Source organism: Cnephaeus nilssonii, assembly GCF_951640355.1.
Source record: "Cnephaeus nilssonii genome assembly, chromosome: 19".
Classification (NCBI taxonomy): Eukaryota; Metazoa; Chordata; class Mammalia; order Chiroptera; family Vespertilionidae; genus Cnephaeus; species Cnephaeus nilssonii.
Genome location: NC_137090.1, coordinates 36,140,865 through 36,163,965, shown reverse-complemented (window position 1 = coordinate 36,163,965; position 23,101 = coordinate 36,140,865). Strand labels below are relative to the sequence as shown.

At 43.0% G+C, this 23,101-nt stretch overlaps 1 protein-coding gene across 1 annotated transcript; it reads left to right on the top strand.

Moving 5' to 3' along the window:
* Positions 1–19,740: 19,740 nt before the first annotated feature.
* LOC307114566 (olfactory receptor 3A2-like) lies at positions 19,741–20,688 on the top strand (the record flags this gene model as incomplete). Its single annotated transcript, XM_079797105.1, has 1 exon — positions 19,741–20,688. The coding sequence occupies one exon, from the start codon at positions 19,741–19,743 to the stop codon at positions 20,686–20,688; it is 948 nt and encodes a 315-aa protein (XP_079653231.1).
* Positions 20,689–23,101: the final 2,413 nt, after the last annotated feature.

The window sequence follows — 23,101 nt, the reverse complement described above, 5'->3', positions numbered from 1 at the left end:
ACAGGTGCCCCATCCATCCTCCAGCGTGCAGCAAAGCCGCAGGGTGAGTGCAGGTGCTGAGGTGACCCAGACTCCAGGATCCCTTGCAGTCAAAGGAGTCCCTGGGTTCCAGAAGCTTCCCTGCTATTCCCTGGAGATCCCTCCCAGAATCCAATTTCCCAAGGCTTCTGGGTCTCCATCTCCTCCTCCCAACCCACTCTCACTGTCCGTCCTCTTAGAGATGAGATGCAAAGTCACTACCCACAAAGTGTTAGAAATATCAGAGGAGAGACTTTGTAGCATTTCATATCATGCTCAGACAAGAGTATTTTTGTATTTTTCTACAGACTTTCCCTTCTTAACGCCCATCTCCACGTGTCCATGTTGTCCTGACAATCCTTGCACACCTTCTCCCACTTTTACACATCATCGTGATTAGTAAGGATGCTTTTCTCAAAAGGACATGAGGCTCAGGGTACCAAGTCTGTTGCTTTACCCTTTGCTGCCTCGAGAACCACATCTCCATAGACCCTCCCGGTCAGGAGCCGGGGCCTCCCTGGGCTGCACAACATACCAAGAGGGGGACCTGTTATTAGGGCTGGCGATCCATCTCTTCACTGCTGTGGGAGCTGGATGTGATCCTGTCCTGTTGACATGTCAGCGGTGCTGCCCTGAACACCCATTGTCCTAATATCCAGAACCTCCCACCCCAGGAAAAGCCTCTGTGTTCCCATCTTAGAATGAGATGTTTTGTCAGAAATCCCATGACTGATGCTGTTAATACAGGGAGGTGCTGTCCATCCTCCGCTAACAAGTAACCTAAGGTACTAATGTGTTTCATCAGTCCTCATGTACAATTCCACTTTTCCTGTCAAGTAACTTTTCTCATGTCAATGTAAGAAATTTTAAAGCCTGTGAAGAATTTTTGTGAGTTTATTTGAGCCAAAGTGTCACCAATTTCCAGGAAACAAAATCTCAATGGATAGAGATAATGCTCTGGAGAATGGCAGCTTTGCACCTTATTTTATACATTAAAATTCAACAGGAGACCTATGTGGATCTCATGAAATCCTCTGGTGACAGATTAGGGAGCCAGGAGAAAGCAAAGTGGGGAAAACTCTGAGGTTGGAGGAACAGTAAAATGGTAGACACGTACTTCTTTCACTTGGGTGTGTGCAGGGTAGTTAACAGTCAACAACGAACCCAATAACAATGAGGGGATGTGTGGTCTCTGCAGAGAGCAGAGTGGTGCCTGTGCTTGGAGGGATCTGAATAAAGGAAAATTATGTTGACATTCCGAGGATATGTTATTCTAGATGCAAAAAGACAATGGGCTATGTTAAGGTAAAGATTGACCCTTGTTAGGGAAGATGCAGGTCTAGGACTTGACTACCCATCATAAAATGCATTTAGTTAAAAGTTTCAATTTCAGACCATCCTTTGTGATAAATTTAGGTCTCTGAGTTTGCAAGGCCGCCAGGTTAGCATGTGGCCCCTGTGGTCACTCCTGCCCCACCTCTTGCTACCAATCACTGAGTGCCTGGGGGTTTGGTCTGAGCTGCAGCCCCCAACCCACCTGTCAGTTTATGAGCTGCCTCTGATGGCATGTGCCCCTTATGTCCCAACACAGGATAGAAATAAGACCTCTATGGGGCCTGCAGCTACAGCTTCATCACCACCTGCTGGCCTAGACAGCATGCCAGCTGCCTGCAACACACAAATGCCCATGAACTTCTTTGCAACCTGGGAGGTGGACTACTCCAGCCCCACCTGCGTGCCCAGGCTATGCAGCCTCACGTTGACCAAGCTGCTGATTCTCAAGGCGCTGGCCAAGGAGCTCAGGGTCCTCCCACATTCAGCACTTCTCCATCTGCATCTCTGGACACTCAAGTCCACCTTCCAGCCCTGCCTGTAGCCCTGCTGATGCCAAGCACTTGAGGGCCCAATTGCTTTTCTGTTAACATTTCATTTGAGTATAGAGACCAACCCTGGAAACACAAACAGAAACCTTCTTAAGTACAAATGTGCTCACAATCAGGAAACTAATGTGGTGGACCCCACAGGGAGCCCCCAACTGCTCTGCTGATTACCCAGAACTCTCTGGTGGGTGTGTGTAGTCAGGCAGGCAGTGCTGAGCTGGAGAATCATGGAAAGTGTGTTTTGGCTTGAGGACCCCTAACACTCCCAAGGAGAACTGTACTCACCTCCTCAATGTGCCCTTCCTGGGAGCCAGGACTCTACTGTGCTAGAGAGTCAGCTCCACTATGTGCCCAGACTCAGAGCAGGGAGGCCAGAGGTCAAGAGCTGGCCTCCCACGGGGGCATCCTGAGCAGAGCATGGAGTCCAGTCAGCCCAGCCCTGGGCCTCAGCTGCCAAACAGCAATGTGGCCCCAGCACCACTCACTTGGTTTACAAATAAACTTGACCCTCACAGACAAAAAAAGGACCTGTAAGATGGAGACCGCCCAGGCACACCATCTGGACAAATTGATCAACTACCCGGTGCCAGCCTTCCTGGGCAGCGTCCCCACCTTTGTCCCCACCCACCCTTCTGTGTTAATACAGAACTTTTGCTACTAACCAACGTGGGTGGGACCAACCATGTACCAGGTGAGCCCTGCCCCGTCACAGCACAGTGGTCACTCAGCCACCTGCTTGCTGTGAGTCTTCAAGTCACTGCATCTCTCTGAGTGTTTGGTCTCTGAACACGGGGAGACCCGAGGCCCAGCATCATAGGGTTATTGTAAGGACTCCGTGGGGTTCTACCTGGAAAGTGCTCTCTGGGTACCTGGGCAGTGCAGAGGTCTACTGGAGGGGCTGTAGCTGTGCTAATTCGCCATTTTCTCTTCCTCTTGACAAAGCCTCACCATCATTTACAATTCTCCTCTGGTCTTGGCATAAGCTCTTTTCTTTTTTGATAAAGAGGTTAGATATCCATTAGGGGTTCCTCTCCTGGGTGAAGCTAGATTAGAAATTCCAGGGGTGAGCAGTGGGGCCCCAGGCTCACTCAGCTATCTGAGGTGGGACTCATTTGGGCTCATTAATTCAGCAAATATATGAGAAGTCTGTCAGGTACAGACACGTCTCTAGGCACTGACCATAATCCAGTGCTCAGAGCAGACCCCAAGCCTGCACTCCAGAGCTGCCTTCTAGTCAGGAGCGATTCAGTCACACTAGGCTGCACAGGCTCGTAGTGTCCACAGGACAGTTGATGTGACGTCCTCCTGGCCTCCTGATGTATTGCTGCATCTTCCCATGTTTTGACGAGAAGGGTGGACCTGTGGAACTCTGCACAAAATGTGAGTGGGATTTGAATCAGAGCCATGAGGAGAGTATGGGGAATGTGATTTTGAAATGCTAGCAAAACCTTGGATCCCACACATTGGAAGATATTTGCAAGAGGGCAGAGGTTTGAGGGCTTCTCCTAGAAAAAAGGGAGTCAGAGAGAGCTGTGCATGTGGATTTGGGTGGTGTGGGGAGTGGGGAGGGGATGGGGTTGCCCACACAGAGAAGAGCTCCCAGAGGCTGGGCTTAGGCAGGAGCACAGAGCCGCTCAGGTCAGTGCCCAGGGCCTGTAGTCTGGAGGACTTCCTGGGGTGGGGCTTGAACTGGGACTTCAGTGATGGAGATGGGAGGTTCCCTTCCTTGGAAGGCGCACAAAAGGCAGTCATGGTGTAACATGTTCTTTTCCTGGATCTACAGAAGAGGCTCCAGAACAAGATCAGGAAACACCGAAGGATGAAACGTCAACTCTGCTGCTCTCTCCAGAGCCAGAGCAGGCTCCAGGCACAGCTGTCACTGCACTTCCAGACGTGGAACCACCTGCAGCTTGTGAGCCACTCACCTCAGCTCCTGGGAGGCCTGAGGTCCTAGGTCCTGGGCGGCAGCCTGTGTCAGCTGCCATGGCAGAGTGGGCTTCCCCTCCCCAATAATAGCAGTTTTCAAAATGTTTGTGTTTATCTTACATATGCTTTGAATTTGTTTTTTCTTATGCTAATAAGTAAAATCAAATGTACTTTGAATAAAATTTAATAAAATACTATTCACAAATTTAATTTAAATTACATAAAATTTAATTCTATGATCCTTCAAAGTGCCAATTGCAACATCATTAAGTACATTCACAATTTTTGGCAACCGTGACATCACATCACAATCCCTCTCCAGAATATTTCATCCAGATCAATCCAGGTGGTAGCCAGTCATTGCTCACCCTCCCTGTCAGCCCCTGACAGTCCCTCATCTCTAAGTGTCCCCATGGATTTACCTTTTGTGGGTTTTCACAGAAGCACAAGAGGCCTTTCCTGTCTGAATATGTAATGAATCAGATGAGAAGACTGATTGTGATTTGGTGAGAATGAAAACAATTTTTATTAAGAGGGGAAATCCCTAAGAGGCAAATATTATGTGTAAAAAGAAGCCCCAATATTAAATGTTTGTACTACTTTGAGGTATAGACCACTTTGAGAATTACAACATGAGACTTGGAAACCTTAGGGAAATGTCTGGGTCTCTGAGACACCTTTAAAATCTTTCTTTTCCTGGACAGGCAGTGTTTATCTATGGGTTGTATTTTGTTCTACTATGCATAGTATAAAGATATGAAAGGCAGATATTTCTCTTTAACATCATATATTAAGTAATAAAATATATGATTTTTTAAGGTTTTAGGAAAATGTTGTTTTTTAAAATATCATTTTATTGATTTTAGAAACAGAGGAAGGGAGAGGGATGGAGAGATACAAACATAGATGAGAGAAAACCATTCCATGGCTGCCTCCTGCATGCCCCTTATGGGGATCCAGCCAGCAACCTTGCATGTGCCCTAACCAGGAATCAAACTGGGAACTTTTTGATTCATAGGGCAACACAAAACCACTGAGGCACATGGGCTGGGGAGAAAGAATAATGTTTATTAGTTAAATAAGGATTTAAATGTGAACCAAAAGAAGATATACTCACTTCTTCTACCAATAAATAATTTCCATGAACAAGAGGTTTCCATCTTTCAAACTCAGTGCTGCAGTGTATGGGGTGTTGCTGGGAGAGGGTATCAGGGCTGTGCTCTTGTGTAAGCTGACATCTTCACAGGTGGCCATAGCACAGTCTTGTTCCCCTCATTCATCCTCAGTGACCAACACAGACTCCTTGACTTGTCAAGTTCATGGCTAAGTTGTTCCATTTTAATCACTGAGTGGCCCACCTCCAGGGACATGCAACAGTGGATGTTTTTGTTTGGGGCAGTGACAGGCAGTGAATAACCATATCTTTGCTCTGTATGCACAGGGTATGCAAAGGACTCATTTAAATGCCCCCGCACACACTCTCAGAGTATCTTAAGACCAGAGGCATCCATTCTAGAGCTGGCAGCCTCCTCAAACCCAAGGGCTCAGACCAAACAATGCTTTTCAGAATTTGAAGTTAACTTTTTCACCCTGAACTTAAACAACCTGAGGGTGTGTATAAAACAAAAGAGGCATGCGGGGCTTCTCTCTTGGGAAACACACTGTGGGGGGAGGGGATACAAACCTCTGACAGACACACACCTCTAAGGAGACATGTGCAAAGACAGCCAGACTGGTTCTGCTTTGATCTCCTGACAGTCCCTGTCATCAGGTCTCCCAGGTTGTAGTGAATTTCCACAGTCTTTGAGCAGATCACTTGCTGCCCAAACATTCATATCACCAAGATGGCTCAACATGATAGACGGATGTCTCCAATATATCACATCTAAGGTCAAAAGATATTTTGTAAAGATAAACATTTATACATGAATGGAGGGAGAGGAGAGGGGCTGAAGGTGGACACAGAAACTTGGATCCACCATTTTACACATCTATGTCACAAAGGACATCTTCCAATCCATGGATCACCTTATATTTGTTACTTGGAGGGGGTTTTATTAGCTCCCAAATTAAATAGAAAAGAAAATCAAATATTCCTTTTAAATCTTTCAATTTTATTAAATACATTCATAAGAAGGCAAACTTCTCTTTTTAAAGAGACATTTTATAGATTTTTTATTGCATTTATTGGAGTGGCCTTGCTTAATCTTTTGCACTCGGATGTCGAGTGTGACTCGACACGGTTAGCATCGGTAGCAGCTCTTTTTATACTCTTTGAATGTATCAATAATTTGAAATATAAAAAAATCCAAATAAATAAGTTTGTATGAAAAGAAACTCCAGTTTTTTATTCTACTGCCGCACTTTGTAAAATCTGGGGTATTTAAAAAATTAAATCCCGAGTAGAATAAAGGAATCGAGAAAAAAACAAGCGAGTGCAAAGGGTTAATCCTATCTAATCAAAGAGTAATGTGCAAATTAACCATCACTCTGCTACACCCGCAAGCCATGCCCACAAGCCAATCAGGAGCGAATATGCAAATAAACCCAACCAAGATGGCTATGGCCACAGAGAGCAGGAGGGAAGCTTGGGTTTCCCTGGCAATGGAGGAAGCCAAGCTTTCCACCTGCCCTTGCCAGCCTAGGCCTCCACTCCAGGCTACAAAGTTTCAATTGTAGAAGATAAATAAACCCCAGATACCAGGGCCTCTGCTTGGGTCGCCCAGGGGTGTGCCCAGCCTGCAAACCACCACAGGATCCTCACCCAGGCCACCCCATGCCCCAAGGGAAACCCCATCCTGATCCAGGATATCCTTCAGGGCAAACCAGCTGGCCCTCACCCGTGCACCAGGCCTCTATCCTATCTAATAAAAGAGTAATAAGCAGATTGACCATCACTCCAACACACAAGATGGCTGCCCCCATGTGGACACAAGATGGCTGCCACAAGATGGCTAGCAGGGGAGGGCAGTTGGGAGGGACCAGGCCTGCAAGGGAGGGCAGTAGGGGGCAATCAAGTCTGCAGGGGAGGGCAGTTAGGAGTGACCAGGCCGGCAGAGGAGGGAAGTTGGGGGTGACCGGGCCTGCAAGGGAGGGCAGTTAGGGGCAAACCGGCTGGCAGGGGAGCAGTTAGGCATCAATCAGGCTGTCAGGGGAGTGGTTAGGGGGTGATCAGGCTGGCAGGCAGAAGTGGTTAGGGACAATCAGGAAGGCAGGCAGGCAAGTGGTTGGGAGCCAGCAGTCCTGGATTGTGAGAGGGATGTCCGACTGCCCGGTGGGATCGGGCCTAAACGGGCAGTCAGACATCCCTCGAGGGGTCCCAGATTGGAGAGGGTGCAGGCTGGGCTGAGGGACACCCCCCACTGCATGCACGAATTCTGTGCACTGAACCTCTAGTAAAATTATATAGCTTTTAGGGGTATAATTCCATAATATATCATTTGTATATGCATTTTGTGTTCTCCACCTTAAGTCAAGTGTCCTTTCATCATCATTTATCCCCACTATACCATCTACTGCCTTTTCCCATACCCCTTCCCTTCTGGTAATCACCATGCTGTTGTCTATGAGATCTTTTTTCTTTGTTTGTTTCTCTTTTTCTTGATCCCTTCACTTAAAAAAAATTTTTTTTTACTGATTTTGAGAGACAGAGAGAGCAATGAGACAGAGAGAGAAAGAGACAGACAGAGAGAGAGAGAGAGAGAGAGAGAGAGAGAGATCAATGAGATGTGAGTTAAATATCCAGAGGCTACCTCTTGCACACCCGCTACCGGAGACAGGTCTAGCAACCCCTTTACGTGCCCTGACCTGGAATCCATCCAGCAACCTTCAGGTGCATCTGCAATGCCCAAACAACTGAGCCACACCACCCAGGGCTTCCTTCACCTTTTCACCCTGTTCTGCAGTCCCCGCCCCTCTGACAGCTTTCACTCTGTTCTCTTTCTTTGATAGTTGTAAGTGCCTTGAAATTTCACTCATTTTCCCTTTCTAATTAAAGTTAAATTAGGTATTTGACTCTGGTAGATTTTTTTTTAAAACTAAAAATTGGAGGGTCTACTTCTCTTTCTATAATAGACTACAGTTGATTTGATTTGATATAGTGACTTCTACTTTTTAAAATTTTGTCAATGGATACCTAGTTAAATAGTAGAATGACATACTTAACCTTTCATTTCTCTATTTATAGAGTCATGAACAAAAAGTAACTTGAGTTCCCTTTATGAAACACAAGAATTAGAATGTGTTTTCTTCCTTGCATTCATTTCTTGTCTTCAAATTTATGGCCTTTGCTAAATTAACCAGAGATTTAAGAAGCTATATTCATATTTGTGCTGATAAAATGCTAGTGAAAAATACTTTTACAATTTTCATTTAATTTTGTAAATATATTTACCATAGAAATAACCTGTGTATAGATTTTGAGTTGTGAAAAATTCCTCTTAAAACTAATAATTTGCCTGGGCTGGAGTGCCTCAAAATGGTCCAATGAGGAAGGAACCAGTAGTCAAGAAGTTAAGAAAGCATTACAATATTTCAGGTGGAAAATGATAGTGGTCAAAAGTAAGGCATTGGGACGATGATTAGAAAAGTTATGTGAATAATTTTAAATAAAGAACCAATGATCAGATGTAGAGGTGAGGAATAAACATGGTGAGTGTGCCTGTGAACATCCCACATGTGGGGAACCCATAAAATAAACCTGGATGTACTACAAAGATTATTGACTCAAACTGATTGGTGCATAGACTAAAAAAATATTCCATAATAATCTTAAGGTTATGAAGAAATTAAGGTTAAATTGGGATGCGGCCCTAATCAATAAAACTATGGCATTAGATGGAATGAAGAAATAGAGAGGAACACTCTCTCTCCTGCCATGTGAGGACAGAGTGGGAGGGCAGCTCTCTGTGAACAGGAGGAGAAATCTCACCACAACTTGACCTCACTAGCACCCAGATCTCAGACTTCCAGCTTTCCAAACTGTAAAGAAATACATTTATGTGGTTTAAACTACCCAGGCAACCCAGCATGTGCCCAGACTTGGAATTGATTTTTTTTTAATAAAGTCCTGAGCTGACTAATACAATCCATTAGTATTTCCTCATTGGAAATTATTTTTTTCCCAAGATTTTCGAGGAATAATCAACAAATATTCCTTCATGTATTATTAACAGAAGTCACTATGCTGTACATTAGATTTTCAGAACTTATTCATTTTACAACTGAAAGGTGTACCCTTTGACCTAGATCTCCCCATTTCCCCAATTCCCCTTCTCCCTCCCACCCCCCCAAGTTAGTTCCTGGCAACCAAAATTCTACTCTCTGTTTCTATGACATTGGCTTAAAAAAAAAAATATTCCACACACCAGTGATACTGAGGATATAGAAGAGGGATTGGAAGTTAAGGACAGGATCATGGGAGGAAAGGAAAATATGGAAGTCCAAGAATAACAAGATACAGCTTGCTGACTAGTGGCTAAGGCAGCCCAGCTGGGCGAAACCCAGCTAGGAGAGAGTTGCTGGGGCAACCCAACTGGGCAGGGAAGACCAACACCCTAGACAGAGAGCTTCCTCTACTCCTAGACAGAGAGCCTCCTCTACTTCTAGACAGAGAGCTTCCTTTACTAAACAGAGAGCTTCCTCCACCCCTGGACAGAGAGCTTCCTCTACTAAACAGAGAGCTTCCTCTACTCCTAGAGAGCTTCTTTGGAAGAACCAATCAGAAGCCAGCAATATCCTGCCTAATAAAAGGGTAATATGCAGATTGACCGCACCTTTGCTACGCCTAAGCCACACCCACCAGCCATGACCACCAGCCAATCAGGGCGAGTATGCAAATAAACCCAACCAAGATAGCTACAGCCACAGAGAGCAAGGTTTCCCAGGCAATGGAGAAAGCCAAGCTTTCCTCCTGCCCTTGCTAGGCCTAAGCCTCCACTCAAGCTACAAAGTTTCAATTATAGAAGGTAAACAAATCTTAACAGAAATGATGGCAGCCACGGAGCTGGAGAGAGCAGGCTAGGGTTGGCCCCGGCAATGGAGAAAGCAAAGCTTTCCGCACACCCTGGCCAGGCCCAGGCCTCCGCTTAAGGCTACAAAGTTTCAATTATAGAAGGTGAATTAACCCCAACAGAAATGGCTGCCGGCCACGGAGCGAGCAGGAGGCTTGGCTCCGCTCCAGGCTACAAAGTTTCAATTGTAGAAGGTAAATAAATTCCAGATACCAGGGCCTCCTCTTGGGTTGCCAGGGGGCGTGGCTGGCATGCAAACCACCACAGGCCCCTTGCTCAGGCTGCCCCATGCCCCAAGGGAACCCCCATCCTGATCCGGGACACCCTTCAGGGCAAACCAGCTGGCCCCCACCCGTGCACCAGGCCTCTATCCTGTCTAATAAAAGAGTAATATGCAGAATTGACCATAACTCCAACACACAATATGGATGCCCCCATGTGGTCAAAGATGGCTGCCCCCATGTGGACACAAGATGGCCACCACAAGATGGCCAGCAGGGGAGGGCAGTTGGGAGGCACCAGGCCTGCAAGGGAGGACAGTTGAGAGGGACCCAGGCCTGCAAGGGAGGGAAGTTGGAGGCGATCAACCCTGCAGGGGAGGGCAGTTAGGGGTGACCAGGTCGGCAGAGGAGGAAAGTTGGGGGCAAACAGGCTGGCAGGGGAGCAGTTAGGCATAAATCAGGCTGGCAGCGGAGTGGTTAGGGGGTGATCAGGCTAGCAGCCAGAACCGGTTAGGGGCAATCAGGAAGGCAGGCAGGTGAGCCGTTGGGAGCCAGCAGTCCTGGATTGTGAGAGGGATGTCCCAGATTGGAGAGGGTACAGGCTGGGCTGAGGGACACCCCCCCTCTCCATGCACGAATTTCGTGCAATGGGCCTCTAGTATATATATATGCCCCTAGGGCCTAGACAGAGTGCTTCCACAGCAACATACAAGGGTCCCTTCCATGCTGGAGGGAGTCTGTCTTTTTCTCAACAAACTTCACTTTTGTTTTCACTTACCTTTTTGTCCATGAACTCATGCTTAGATTTTGAGAGACAATGAACCTGGATCCGAACACAGCAATTTGATTTCAATATCACACAGAATATGTCTCTCTCTCTCTGGTTCGCTTATTTCACTCAGCATGATTCCATCAAATTCCAATATATATATATATATATATATATATATATATATATATATATATATATAATTTAAATATTCTGTTATTGATTTCAGAGAGAGGAAGGGAGAGGGAGAGAAACATCAATGATGAGAGAGAATCATTGATTGGCTGCCTCCTTCATAGACCTGGAATCAAACCGTGACCTCCTGGTTCATAGGTTGACACTCAAGCACGGAACCACACTGCTAGGGTCTGATTAATATTTATTTATATATACATAAAACATTTTTAAATCCAATCACCTGTCAGATGGTAGAAAGGATTCCCCTACAGGTTTCAAAGGGAGCACAGGCCTTCCAATACTGATGCTTGATTTCAGACATCTAACCTTCAGAACTGTGAACAATGAATTTCCATTGTTTCAAGCCACCCAGTCTGTAGTCCTTTGTTATGGCAGCTCTAGGAAACTAATATATCGAACCTTCTTTGCTAGTGAGACTAGGTTCTAGCGAAGTTACTTATATGAATAATTTAACACCTCAGATGAAGGTATGTTCTCCCAGAGATCATTCATTTCTTTCAAAGGTGATTCGTTTCTGTTTTGGTGGTCCCTGGCAGCTGTCTGTCTTAGTCTGTTCAGACTGCTAGAATATCATAGACTGGATGGCGTATAAACAACAGAAATTAATTTCTCACAGTTTTGGAGGCTGGGAAGTCCAAGACCAAGGTGCCAGCAGATTCAGTGCCTGATGAGGGCCCACTTCCTGGTCCATTTCATAGTTGGCCATATTTCCATTGTGTCTTCACATGACAGAAGGGATGAATGGCAGAAGGGGTGAGGAAGTTCTCTGGGGTCACTTTTATATATTTTAAAATCCTTACCTAAGGAATGAGGATATTTTTTTCCCATTGATTTAAAGAGAGAGAGGACGAGAGGGGGAAGGGAGGAGAGAGAGATAGGGAAGAGAGAAACATCCATGTGATAGAGACATATCAATCAGTTGCCTCCCACATGCTCCCAGACTGGGGGGTAGGACCAGATCTGCAACCCTGGTATGTGCCCTTGACCCAGAATTGAACCTGCGACCCTCCAGTGTGCAGGCCGATGCTCTAACCACTGAGCAATGCTGGCCAGGGCTCTGGGATCATTTTTAAAGGGCACTGATCCCATTCATAAGGCCTCTGCCCTCATGAGCTAGTCACCTGCCAAAGGCCCCACCTCTGAATACCATCACAATAAGACATTTGAACTTTGGTGGGGACACAAAAATTCAGCCCATAACAGTGGTACTACCTGTCCAACACAAGTTTAAACTGGCTCAAGGCTTAAAGATTTCTGACCACCAAGATCACGTGTACCTAGGCTGAAAATTAATATGAAGGCTGGTTCTTGCATGCATGTAATACTGCACTAGTAGTTTTCCTCCTTTAGTTCAGAATTATTTTTAAAGTATATTTAATTTTGCTGTAGATTTTTATTGATGTTTAAGCTTCTACTATCATTTATAATTTTTGTGTTTAGAAGAATGTTACTGAATGATGAAGAGTCTTAACATTCACACATCACATCCCTAAGCCAACCATGCAAGCCTAACAATGGAGTGTCAACTTTTAGTAATACCACCAAGTCTTTGCAGTGAGACTAAGTAGCAGATACAATGGGCGAGCAAGAGAGTGACGCTGGAGTAGCAGGTGCATGTGGATCTCAGTGCTGCAGACTGAGCTATTGGAGTGGAGCTGAGGCTGCTATTACTGAGGGTTGAGTGCTTCAGGCTCAATCCTAGAGCACAGCCTGTGGTATATTTGAAACAGTATTTATCACAAACAACAGGAGCTGAAAGTATGTTGTTTGGGGAAGAGGGATTGATTAGAAGGAGGTGGGAGAGTAAGTCACACCGCATAATTGTTGAGATCATGTACCTTAGAGTCAGACGAATACAGGTTTGCATCCCAATTCCTCAAAGTTCTAACTCTGTGGCCTTAGGCAAATTACTGAATCACTCTGAACCTCAATTTATTTATCTGTAAAATGAAAATAATAAAGGGATCTACTTCAGGGAATTGTTTAAAGGGTGGATTGGGATTCAGTGCATATAAAGCTCATGGTATGATGTAACATACATGGCAAGCACATGATAAATGTTAACGATTGTTATGTTAATTAACAACATGTGTGGTCTCCTATTAGGAACTTTGTGCATTACTTCATTAAATCCTCCCAGCAACCTGAAGAGGGGATATTACTCTCATTCCAATGGCAAGAATACTGGGGTCCAAAGGGGTTCAGTAGCTGCTAGTAACTGGAGAGCAGGTCTATTCTTCTACAAAGTCCAGAAGAACGTAGGCTCTCACAAGAGCGATGGCAGTAATTCATTGAGGAAGACATGAGAGTCCAAGGGCCGCACTCCACAACCTCTCCAAATCCCTGTCTTTCCTCCTCTCCACCACTAGGCTGTCACCTTCTAAGGTCCTGGCCCAGAACTGGTGGTAGGGTGCATCTTCCCAGAGGCCCCTGGGCCCTCCCAGCACAGCACAGTGCTTCCGCCACCTCTTGGAATCATTATGGGACTCCCACAGCACAGTCTCTGTGGCCCTCACTAACAAGGCCCTGGGTGAGAATGTACTTTGTTCCTGAGAATTCATTAAGAATTAGATGTTTGAAAAGGTTTCTGCAGTTTTTGTCTCCTTTCTTGGGTTTCTCCCTCATCTCCAGCTTCAGAAGTCAGCTTGTCTCTGCCCACAGGTCCTATTTGGACTAGACATCTGAGAGAGTGAAGTTCCCTGGGTGACAAACAACTCCCCTATGTCCTAGGTGGTAAGTGGAGTTATTACAGTAACTGCCCAAATGATTCCCGCAGATTAATATGGAAAGGGGGGTAGGAATGTTTGGAAAATTTCTAAACCATTACAGGTATATAAGGCCCCACTGCTTGACCACTGTAGTATTAATTAGGGCTTGTATTATCTACCTGTGCTTAGCTCTCCCTCTATTCTCCTCCCCCTTCTTCGGCTAATTTTGAGGTCCCATGAGGATAACACTATGGTGGAGAAGTCCATGTCAGAGATGATCTCAGCCTCTCTTTATCTTATTACCATATATATATAGCCCATATATTCTTTCGTCCTGAGTAGCTGACTGAGCTTGGGCAGGTGTTACCCCCTTTTCTTCCCTTTTCATAAAACCTTGCTGGCCTCTGCACCAACACAAGGTGAGGTTCTTTCGTGGCCTTCCCTCTGCTCTCATGTAACAGGGAAGGGACTTTAGTTGTTATTGAGTAGTAAAACCTCCTGGTTTTACCGATGCAGCAACCAAGGTCTCACAAGCAAAACTCAGAGGCTTGCTCAGGATGACTTGTCAGGTGAGTGGAATAGCTGGGACTATGATGCAGAGATTGGAGCTCCTCCTCCAGGCATCTTTATCAGTCCCCTCTCTTTTAGATGAAAGCTTGTGTTTTTGTTTTTAATTATTTTTATTCTGTTATGGGTGAACAGGATGAGATTCAGTGTTCCACTTCCCTTATTGGGAATCCAGTCCTCATTGGGCAGCCTGACCAGGTCACTAAGACCAACCATAGTGCATGAAGGACCTAGTGGAACTTCAGAGCAGGAAGCGGTCACAGCATAACAGACAGCCTGAAGAATAGAATTGCAGGACCCTAAGAGTAGTGGTCTTGAAGGGACCCCTTGACTCTGATCGCTCTTGTGATTTTTATCAGCACAGATGTCCTGGATAGATAGTCCAGTAGACAATCCAGAATTTAGAAGTTCTCATGTAAGCTTCATCCTTTATTAACTGAAGACTAGTCAGCAGCTCATGATTTACTTATTTTTAAGGACTATTTCTTCTGATTATAGAAAATATATGGAAAATTTATATAAAACTGTGTCAGTGTGTGGATGGCTACAACTGCATGCCCCACCTAGACAAATGAAGGAGCCATCTCTACAGCACTAACCTTGTGTCTTTTACACGACTCTACCGCCTCCAAATCAGATCAATTCTTCAAAGTCCAGCACAGACCCCAACCTGTTCAGAAGCCCTTTCCTCACTCCCATAGGCCACAATGATGCCCTCTTTGTCAGAATATATTAATTTATCTATGAATGGAACATTACTAAAATGAATTTATGCAGATAGTTCTTAAAGTGGAATCAGACTTGAATCTTATCCTAAAATGGACTGTAGGAAGTACAGCGAATGAGTAACTGATTGGGCCAGAAGGTGAAGTGGTGAGGCCACATAGAAGACAAAGTGCAGCTGGAATGTTGAAGATGTAAATGTCACTTTAAGATGGGCACAGATCAGGGAGGTATTTCTGTAGGAGGGAGCATTTGAGCTGAGATAAGGACATTCTATATAGAGGCAATAGCATGAGCAAAGATGGGGATATAGAAAGTCACAAAGTTTGCAATCTGATGACATGCAGTCTGCTGACTGTGACCCTGACCCGCCCAAGGCACTCACTTGGACTTCTACTGCACCCTGGGGTCTACAAGGGCACAGCTACAGTGATTGTGGGACTGGGTCTTTGAGTCATAAGAATGAGTCAGAAATAGATTTAGAGAGAATTGAGGAGGAGGACATGGCCTTATGATCCTTGAGATACCTTGGGTTTCTTAGAGCAGCGGTGTGTGTAAAGGTTAAGAGCAGGCTCTGGAGTCAGACTACATGGGTTAAAATCCTGCCTCTGCCACTTGCTTTATGTGACTTATGTCCCCCCCCTCCCCCTCCCCCCCCTCCTCCCCCTGTGAAATAGGGATTAAAAATGGTATCCATCTAATAGGGAGGTTTTGAGGAATAAGTGAGAAGTGAGTTGATACATGCAAAGCACTTAGACCTGTACAAGGTGCCTAGTCCCGAGTAAGTGTCTTGGTAATGGTTAGCTATGATTATCATCAGGGAATGCTCCCAGGAAATTCTGTCAGCATTAAAGATATTGGGGCAGCCTGTGCAGTGGAAATCACGGGGGAAGTGGTTTCTGGTTTCTCTTTTGTTCAGTTAGTTTACTGTGATGTGGCACTTAATAGGTATGTCTTGATCATGCCCACAAGGTGTTACTTTGTAAAATATTATTAAAATAAACTGTATTAATTTAGAGACATCAGAAAGTAGAGAAGAGTAGAAGAAAGATAATAAAAATCACCTGTATTATAACTAAAATCATGGATACATTTTGGTATTTACTTCAAGTCTTGTTTCTCTGTGTGTGAGAGTGTGAGTGTTGAGTGTTTTTATGTTAGTATTTAAATAATATTATATTGTATAGTTTTGCAGTATTGGGGTGCTTAATGTTTTTCTGTTGCAGGGAAGTTCATATACCATGTGATATTCTAGTCATCAAAGTTAAACAAAATTTCTTTCAACAATTTTATGAGCCTAGAGCTTGCTATTAGTGGAATTATTTACTTGACAATTTTTTTTTACTTTTCTCCTCTGTTTTGTCTGGTTTTTGAGACTATTTAAAATATATTTTAATGTACATTTTCCTATAATTGTGCTTATTTTACTTAAATTTTTTATTTAAGTAATATAGAGCTATAGGGAGTATTCTCTTAAAATTTATTTTTTTCTTGTGTAACTCTGGCTGTAATGTTTTCTATTTGTAATTGCTTGCATTTACCCATTTTTTTCTTGCTTAGACTTACTTGCCCAATATCGGTTTATTGGCTTATTTAAATGGATTTACTTTTCTTTTGTTTTTCTAATATATTATTTACTCATTCATTCTATCACTCTGCCTTCCACTAAGTCAATCTTCTTCCCCAGAGAAGACCAATACTTCCAGTGTCTTGAGTATTCTTCTGGATATATAAATTACAAATAAAAACTTATATTATATATTATATTATATTATATTATATTATATTATATTATATTATATTATATTATATTATGTTATGTTAATCAGTGTGCCTGTGTGTGTTCTTTTTCTCCTTTTCAATGTAAACCAAAGCATACTGTATCCATCCTACAAGTTGTATTTTACATTTAATAATATAGCTTTGATATCTTTCAAATTAGCACAGACAAAGCTGTTTTCTATAACTGCATAGTATTTATTCATAAGGATATACCATTATGAATTTAGCCAGTCCTCTGATAAAGAACAGTTATGTTATTTTCAATTATTTGCTATTACAAACAGTGCTGCAACAAATAACCTCATGCATATGTCACTTTTTAAATGTGCCCATATACCTTTTGCATAAACTCTCAGAAGTGGAATTTTTGGGTGAAAGAAAAAACACACCAGTAATTTTGAAAAATATTGCCAAATTTCCCTTTTTCCTTTTTGATTCTGCCTTACAAGTACCATGCAAATTCCCCTTGTGGCCAACCCTAACCTGGAATTATACAGAGAATGGAATTTGGGAATGTAGTTTCAGCTTAGCTAATTTGCTGGAAGTTTTAGATGTTTATAAATTAGTAAATTTTGGTTATTTAAAAATTTTTTCTATATTTTGCATCATCCTTATACTATTAAAATTCCACATTTCCCCCCAATAATTTTAATTTTGCATTTAAATATTTGATCCATTTAGAATTTTATTTTTGCAAAATATATGATGTACATATGCAACTTATGTTTTTCCAAGATAGCTCTGTTATTGCTTCTACTCATAGTACTTAGTGCATAGTACATTTTCCCATTCATTTAAGATTCCACTTACATCATGTATTAAATTCCTACATTACCTTAGGTCTATACCTGGACTTGTCATTTTTTTAAAAGCTTATAAAATGTCATTTTATTTTCATTTTTTCTTAGCTTTTTTGAAGTATGACTGACAAATAAAATTGAAATGTGTTTGAAATGTACAACATAATGATTACATACATTTACATTGTGAAAGGATTCGTACAATCAAATTAATGAGCACACCTATCACCTCACAAAGTTACTTTTTTTTTTTTTTTTGGTGAGAACATTTAAGTTCTCCTAGCAAATTTTAATGATGCAATGCAGTATTATTAACAACTAGATGCCCGGTGCATGAATTCATTGTGAAAGGATTCCTACAATCAAATTAATGAGCACACCACACCCGGTGCATGGGTGGGGTCCCTTGGTCTGGCCAGTGATTGAGGACGAGTGGGGCCATCTTGACCAGTCCTGATCAGCCAGACCCCAGCAGCAAGTTAATCTAATGGTCCGAGCGTCTGCCCCCTCATGGTCAGTGTGCATCATAGCGACTGGTCGAGTGGTCAACTGAACAGTAGACCGATCAGTCAGACACTTAGCATATTAAGCTTTTATATATATAGATAGTCACCACTTTATACATTTGATCCTTAAACTTCATTCTTCTTTTAATTAAATGCACCCTTTTTCCAACCTCTCCCCATTTCTTATAGATCTTTTCTAATTTCTTGATTTGATTTTTTAATCAATGTTCTTTGGTTTAGTTAATATATTTACTTAAGGTTATACATTTTCTTCTGAACACTGATTTAGTGATAATCCTTTAGTGTGTATTGATTTCATTATCTCCCCTTTTCCTCCCACAGACATTATTTATTTTTAGTTTTGATTCCCTCTTTGGTCCAACTGTTTCTTAAAGATTTTTAAAAATATTGGGATTTATTGGTAAAAATTGTTTTCCTTTAAATTGGATTGTGATTAAATATTATTGTCTGAATTATTTGTTCTTTAAGAATTTGCTGAATTTCTGGTTTATATATGCTCTTTTGGGAGGGTGAATGTTTTGTGGGAATTTGAAAAAGTTGAGTATAAGAGAAAAAAAGAAAAAGGTGAGCATGTCAGTTCTACCTCTTGAGTAATCAATTATATTGAGGTCTTTTATAGTCTTACTTTTCTATCAAATTAACTCTATTAAAAAAGTCACTAAAATCCACTAGCTATTATTCTATACCTGCTTGAAATCCTGCACTTTTGGCTGTATTTATCAATACCAGATATTGGGAGCATTCATTTGCCTAACTATTATGTCTTCTGGCACCCTTATGATTCAAAATTAGGGGTGAGTTATTTTACCATTTCCTTGTCTGTAATCAATATAGATAGGTAACTAGTACTGTTTTCTTTATCTCTCATCCCAGCTTTATGTGTTGTCTACAGCCTGCAAATACAGCCTACCTGTGAGATTTGTCATTTAACTCTCCCCTGCTTCTTGAATCCAACTCAGGATCACAGAGGTAACGATGCCATACTATGTACTCTATTCCCATTATTGCAAAGAAGGGCTTTTGGTTTTATTCCCTAGTGAGTGCCCCCTTTTTATGGAGAATTAAACTTGTCTAGATTTTGCTATGGTCATGGATTTTTCTCTTTCTGGCACTCTGCTATTTAACCTCCACTACATTTGAAGTACTCTGATCTAGTTTGTGCACTAAGAGTTTTGAATATTTGCTAGTCTCTTTGAAGATAGAATCTATATTTTTATTCTTATTTTATCTGTAGTGGGAAGAGATTTGAGAAGAGAAAGTTCCAGATTTACTCTGCTATGTTTAAATCAGAAATACACTTTCTACTTATTTATTTTCCCCAAGGGTTTTGCCCTTCATAATCTCTATTAATAGATTTTTTCAGCTAAGACAGAGAAAGAAGTCCAGGATGATGATATCACCTGTCCATATACCTGAGAAAGAAGAAAGCCATTGAGGTAATTGTCACAAGAGAGTTAATAGCTGTGGTGTGTCTCTGGGAGTAGGAAAGTCCTTACTTGGAGAGTGGGTACTTAGTAAAAGGCTCAGCATATAGAAAAAAATTTCTTTTTGAATAAATTTATCGAGAGGAATGATTCTTTATCTCCTTGGATGTTTTCCTGCAGGAACTAATGCAGCCAAAATCGGGGTCCAATGGAACAACCATTACTGAGTTCCTTCTATTGGGCTTGGTGGAGACACCGGAGCTGTGGCCTCTTGTCTTTGTGCTCTTCCTCTTTGCCTACCTGGTCACAGTTGGGGGCAACCTCAGCATCCTGGCTGCCATCTTGGTGGAGCCCAAACTCCATACCCCCATGTACTTCTTCCTGGGGAACCTATCCATGCTAGACATTGGGTGCATCACTGTAACTGTTCCCTCAACATTGGGTCGCCTCTTGTCCCACAATCGTGCAGTTTCCTATGGAGCATGCCTCACACAGCTTTTCTTCTTCCATCAGTTGGCTGGTGTAGACTGCTTCCTGTTGACAGCCATGGCCTATGACCGATTTCTGGCCATCTGCCGGCCCCTAACCTACAGCACACGCATGAGCCATTCAGTGCAGTGGATATTGGTGGCTGTGTCCTGGGCCTGTGCCCTCACCAATGCACTGATCCACACTATTGCCCTAACTACACTCAATTTCTGTGGTCCCAATGAGGTGAATCACTTCTACTGTGACCTCCCACAGCTCTTCCAGCTCTCTTGCTCTAGTACCCAACTCAATGAGGGGCTGCTCTTTGCTATGAGTTTTGTAATGGCAGGTATACCTGTTCTTCTCATCATCACATCCTACACCCACGTGGCAGCTGCAGTTCTACAAATCCGCTCAGTGGAGGGCAGGAAGAAAGCCTTCTTCACATGTGGCTCCCATCTCACTGTGGTTTGCCTCTTCTATGGAACTGGTATCTTCAACTACATGCGTATGGGTTCAGAGGAGGCTTCAGACAAAGATAAAGCTGTTGGAGTTTTTAACACTGTCTTCAACCCTATGCTGAATCCAATTATCTATAGCCTTAGAAACCCTGATGTGCAGGGTGCCCTCTGGCGGGTAATCACAGGAAAGCGGTCACTGACTTAATAAGGTTTCCAGTTTCACTTCCTCCTATTTTCTTTGGATTAAAGGAGAAATCCTCTGGGGTCAGTAACTGCTTCTATCTCTCTGAGCATAAGGATTTTTTTTTTTTTTTTTTGGTAGGGGATAGTCGTTACAGCATCCCAAAGAACCTTTGCCCAGTTATAGACAATGGATATGTAAATTAATGCTGTCAGTTCCCTTGACAAATTACAACTTTAGTCACTGTGTGCTCCCTTTTCTGGGGAGAAGTGAAACCTAGGGAGCCCCGAATGCTTGCAGGTTCAAGTACCATTGGGAATGACTCTTTGGTTAGTTATAGCCTGGGTTTCCCAAATATTCCTGCAAATTTTCCCCACCAGGGGTTCATCTGATTCCCTGGAGTTCAGGTATACTTGGACTGTTAATAAAACATAGGCCTAGAAATCAGGATTATTTTATTTATCTCATCAGGCTTCTACACGTCTGAAAATGCATCTCATCTCTTTATATCACACAAAGATGCCCTGGAATATAGAGGGGACAAATGGGAGCTGAATGGTCACGTGTTCTCTAGTAACTCTGAAGAGCATGATTCCTGTGTGAAAATTTTTAAAACATCCTCATCCTAGGATATGTTTAATGATTTTAAAGAGAGGAAAAGGGAGAGAGAAAAATATTGATATGAGAGAGAAACATTGATCGTTTGCCTCCCACAGGTGCCCCCACTGGGGATCAAAGACGTAACCTAGATATGTGCTCTGATTGGGAATTGAACACACAATCCTGAAGAGTGTCAGAAGACACATTCTTCTTCTGTGTCCTCAGAGCTAGGCCCAACTGCAGATCTTGAAGTGACCCCATAATCCAGCTCCTACCCTTTGAAGCACAGGCTAGGAACACTTCTTTCTGCCCACCCAGTGACTTGGAGGAACAGTCCCACAGGTAGGCCTGCCAAACTTGGTCTGACTGTGGTTCTTGCAGAAGCCCTATAACCAATATCCAATTTCAAAGAGACATCTCAGCAGTTTACTGGGGCCAGCTCCAGGCATCCCTGCCTGATGATTAAACCCTAAATCCTGAAAAGTGCTCCCATGTCAATGAACTCTTTCTATTCAGCCTTACGTTGTACCTATCCTTCATTCCTCATGATCCATTCCCATATTGCTCCTCTATGAACTATAGGAACTTCCATTTTATGCCATGATATAATAGCCAGTGTATTAGTTTCTTATTACTCCTCTACCAAATTACCATAAAGTTGGTGACTTAAACCAATAGAAATGTATTCACTTATGGTCTGGTGGCTAATCCAAAATGAGTCCTAGAGGGCTAACTTCAAGGTGTCAGCAGGGAAAGTTCTTCCTGGGGGGTCCAGGGGAGAATCCATCCTTTGGCTTGTGGCCACATCACTCCAATCTCTGCCTCCATCTGTAATAAAATAACTCTACTTGTCTATTATAAGGACTCTTGCTTTTTGGGCTCTCTTGGATAATCTAGGACAAGCTCCCTAGCTGAAGACCTCTAATAATCTACAGTCTTTTTTACCATATCAAAAGTTGATTTTAGGAATTAGGGCCTGGATATCTTTGTGGGCCATTATTCAGCCTGCCACAGCCAGTTTTGGGAATTCTTTTCAGGAGATAATTATTTCCTCTTGGATTATAGATGGGATTTTCTTATGTGTAGACCTAACCCTAATTTTTCTGGATGCACTGAGGAGAAATGAGAGAACTTCTTAAGGAAGAGTAGAATCACCCCCTTTGCATGGTCTTCGGGAAAAAAAAAAAAAAAAAAAGATTGACTCCCTCTAGCAAGGGAGCAAGGATACTTTTACCAGTCAAGTTCAGGAGCATTTGGAGGGTTCCAAATGCTCATGCTAACCTTCTGAAACGTCCCATCCAGGACTCAAGGTGTCACCCCTTCCCTATCAGGGCTCTGGATTTAGCATAGGAGATGCAACTAAGCTACACACTCATCATCCACTATAGTTCTACCACCCTTACAATTAGGTCCAAGTTTAGATTTTCTGCACTGTCTCCCTTGTGGCTGCAGAAGATTAATGTCTCATTAATGTTGCCATGGAAGTATCCTGGCTTTCACAACATACCTTGAATTGATAGCTGGCTGACCTGGGTCCATCATTATGTTTTTTCAAGACTTCTAAGAAAGTTAACAAAAACCACCCTTTATTTTTAAAACTCCACTATTCTTATAATTACCATCTATCTATCCTATATAATAAAAAGGTAATATGCAAATTGACCATCACTCCAACACACAAGATGGCCGCCCCCATGTGGTCAAAGATGGCCACTCCCATGTGGACACAAGATGGCCATCAGGGGAGGGCAGTTCTGGGCGATCAGGCCAGCAGGGGAGGGTAATTGAAGGCAATCAGGCTTGAAGGGGAGGGTAGTTAGGGGTGACCAGGCTGGCA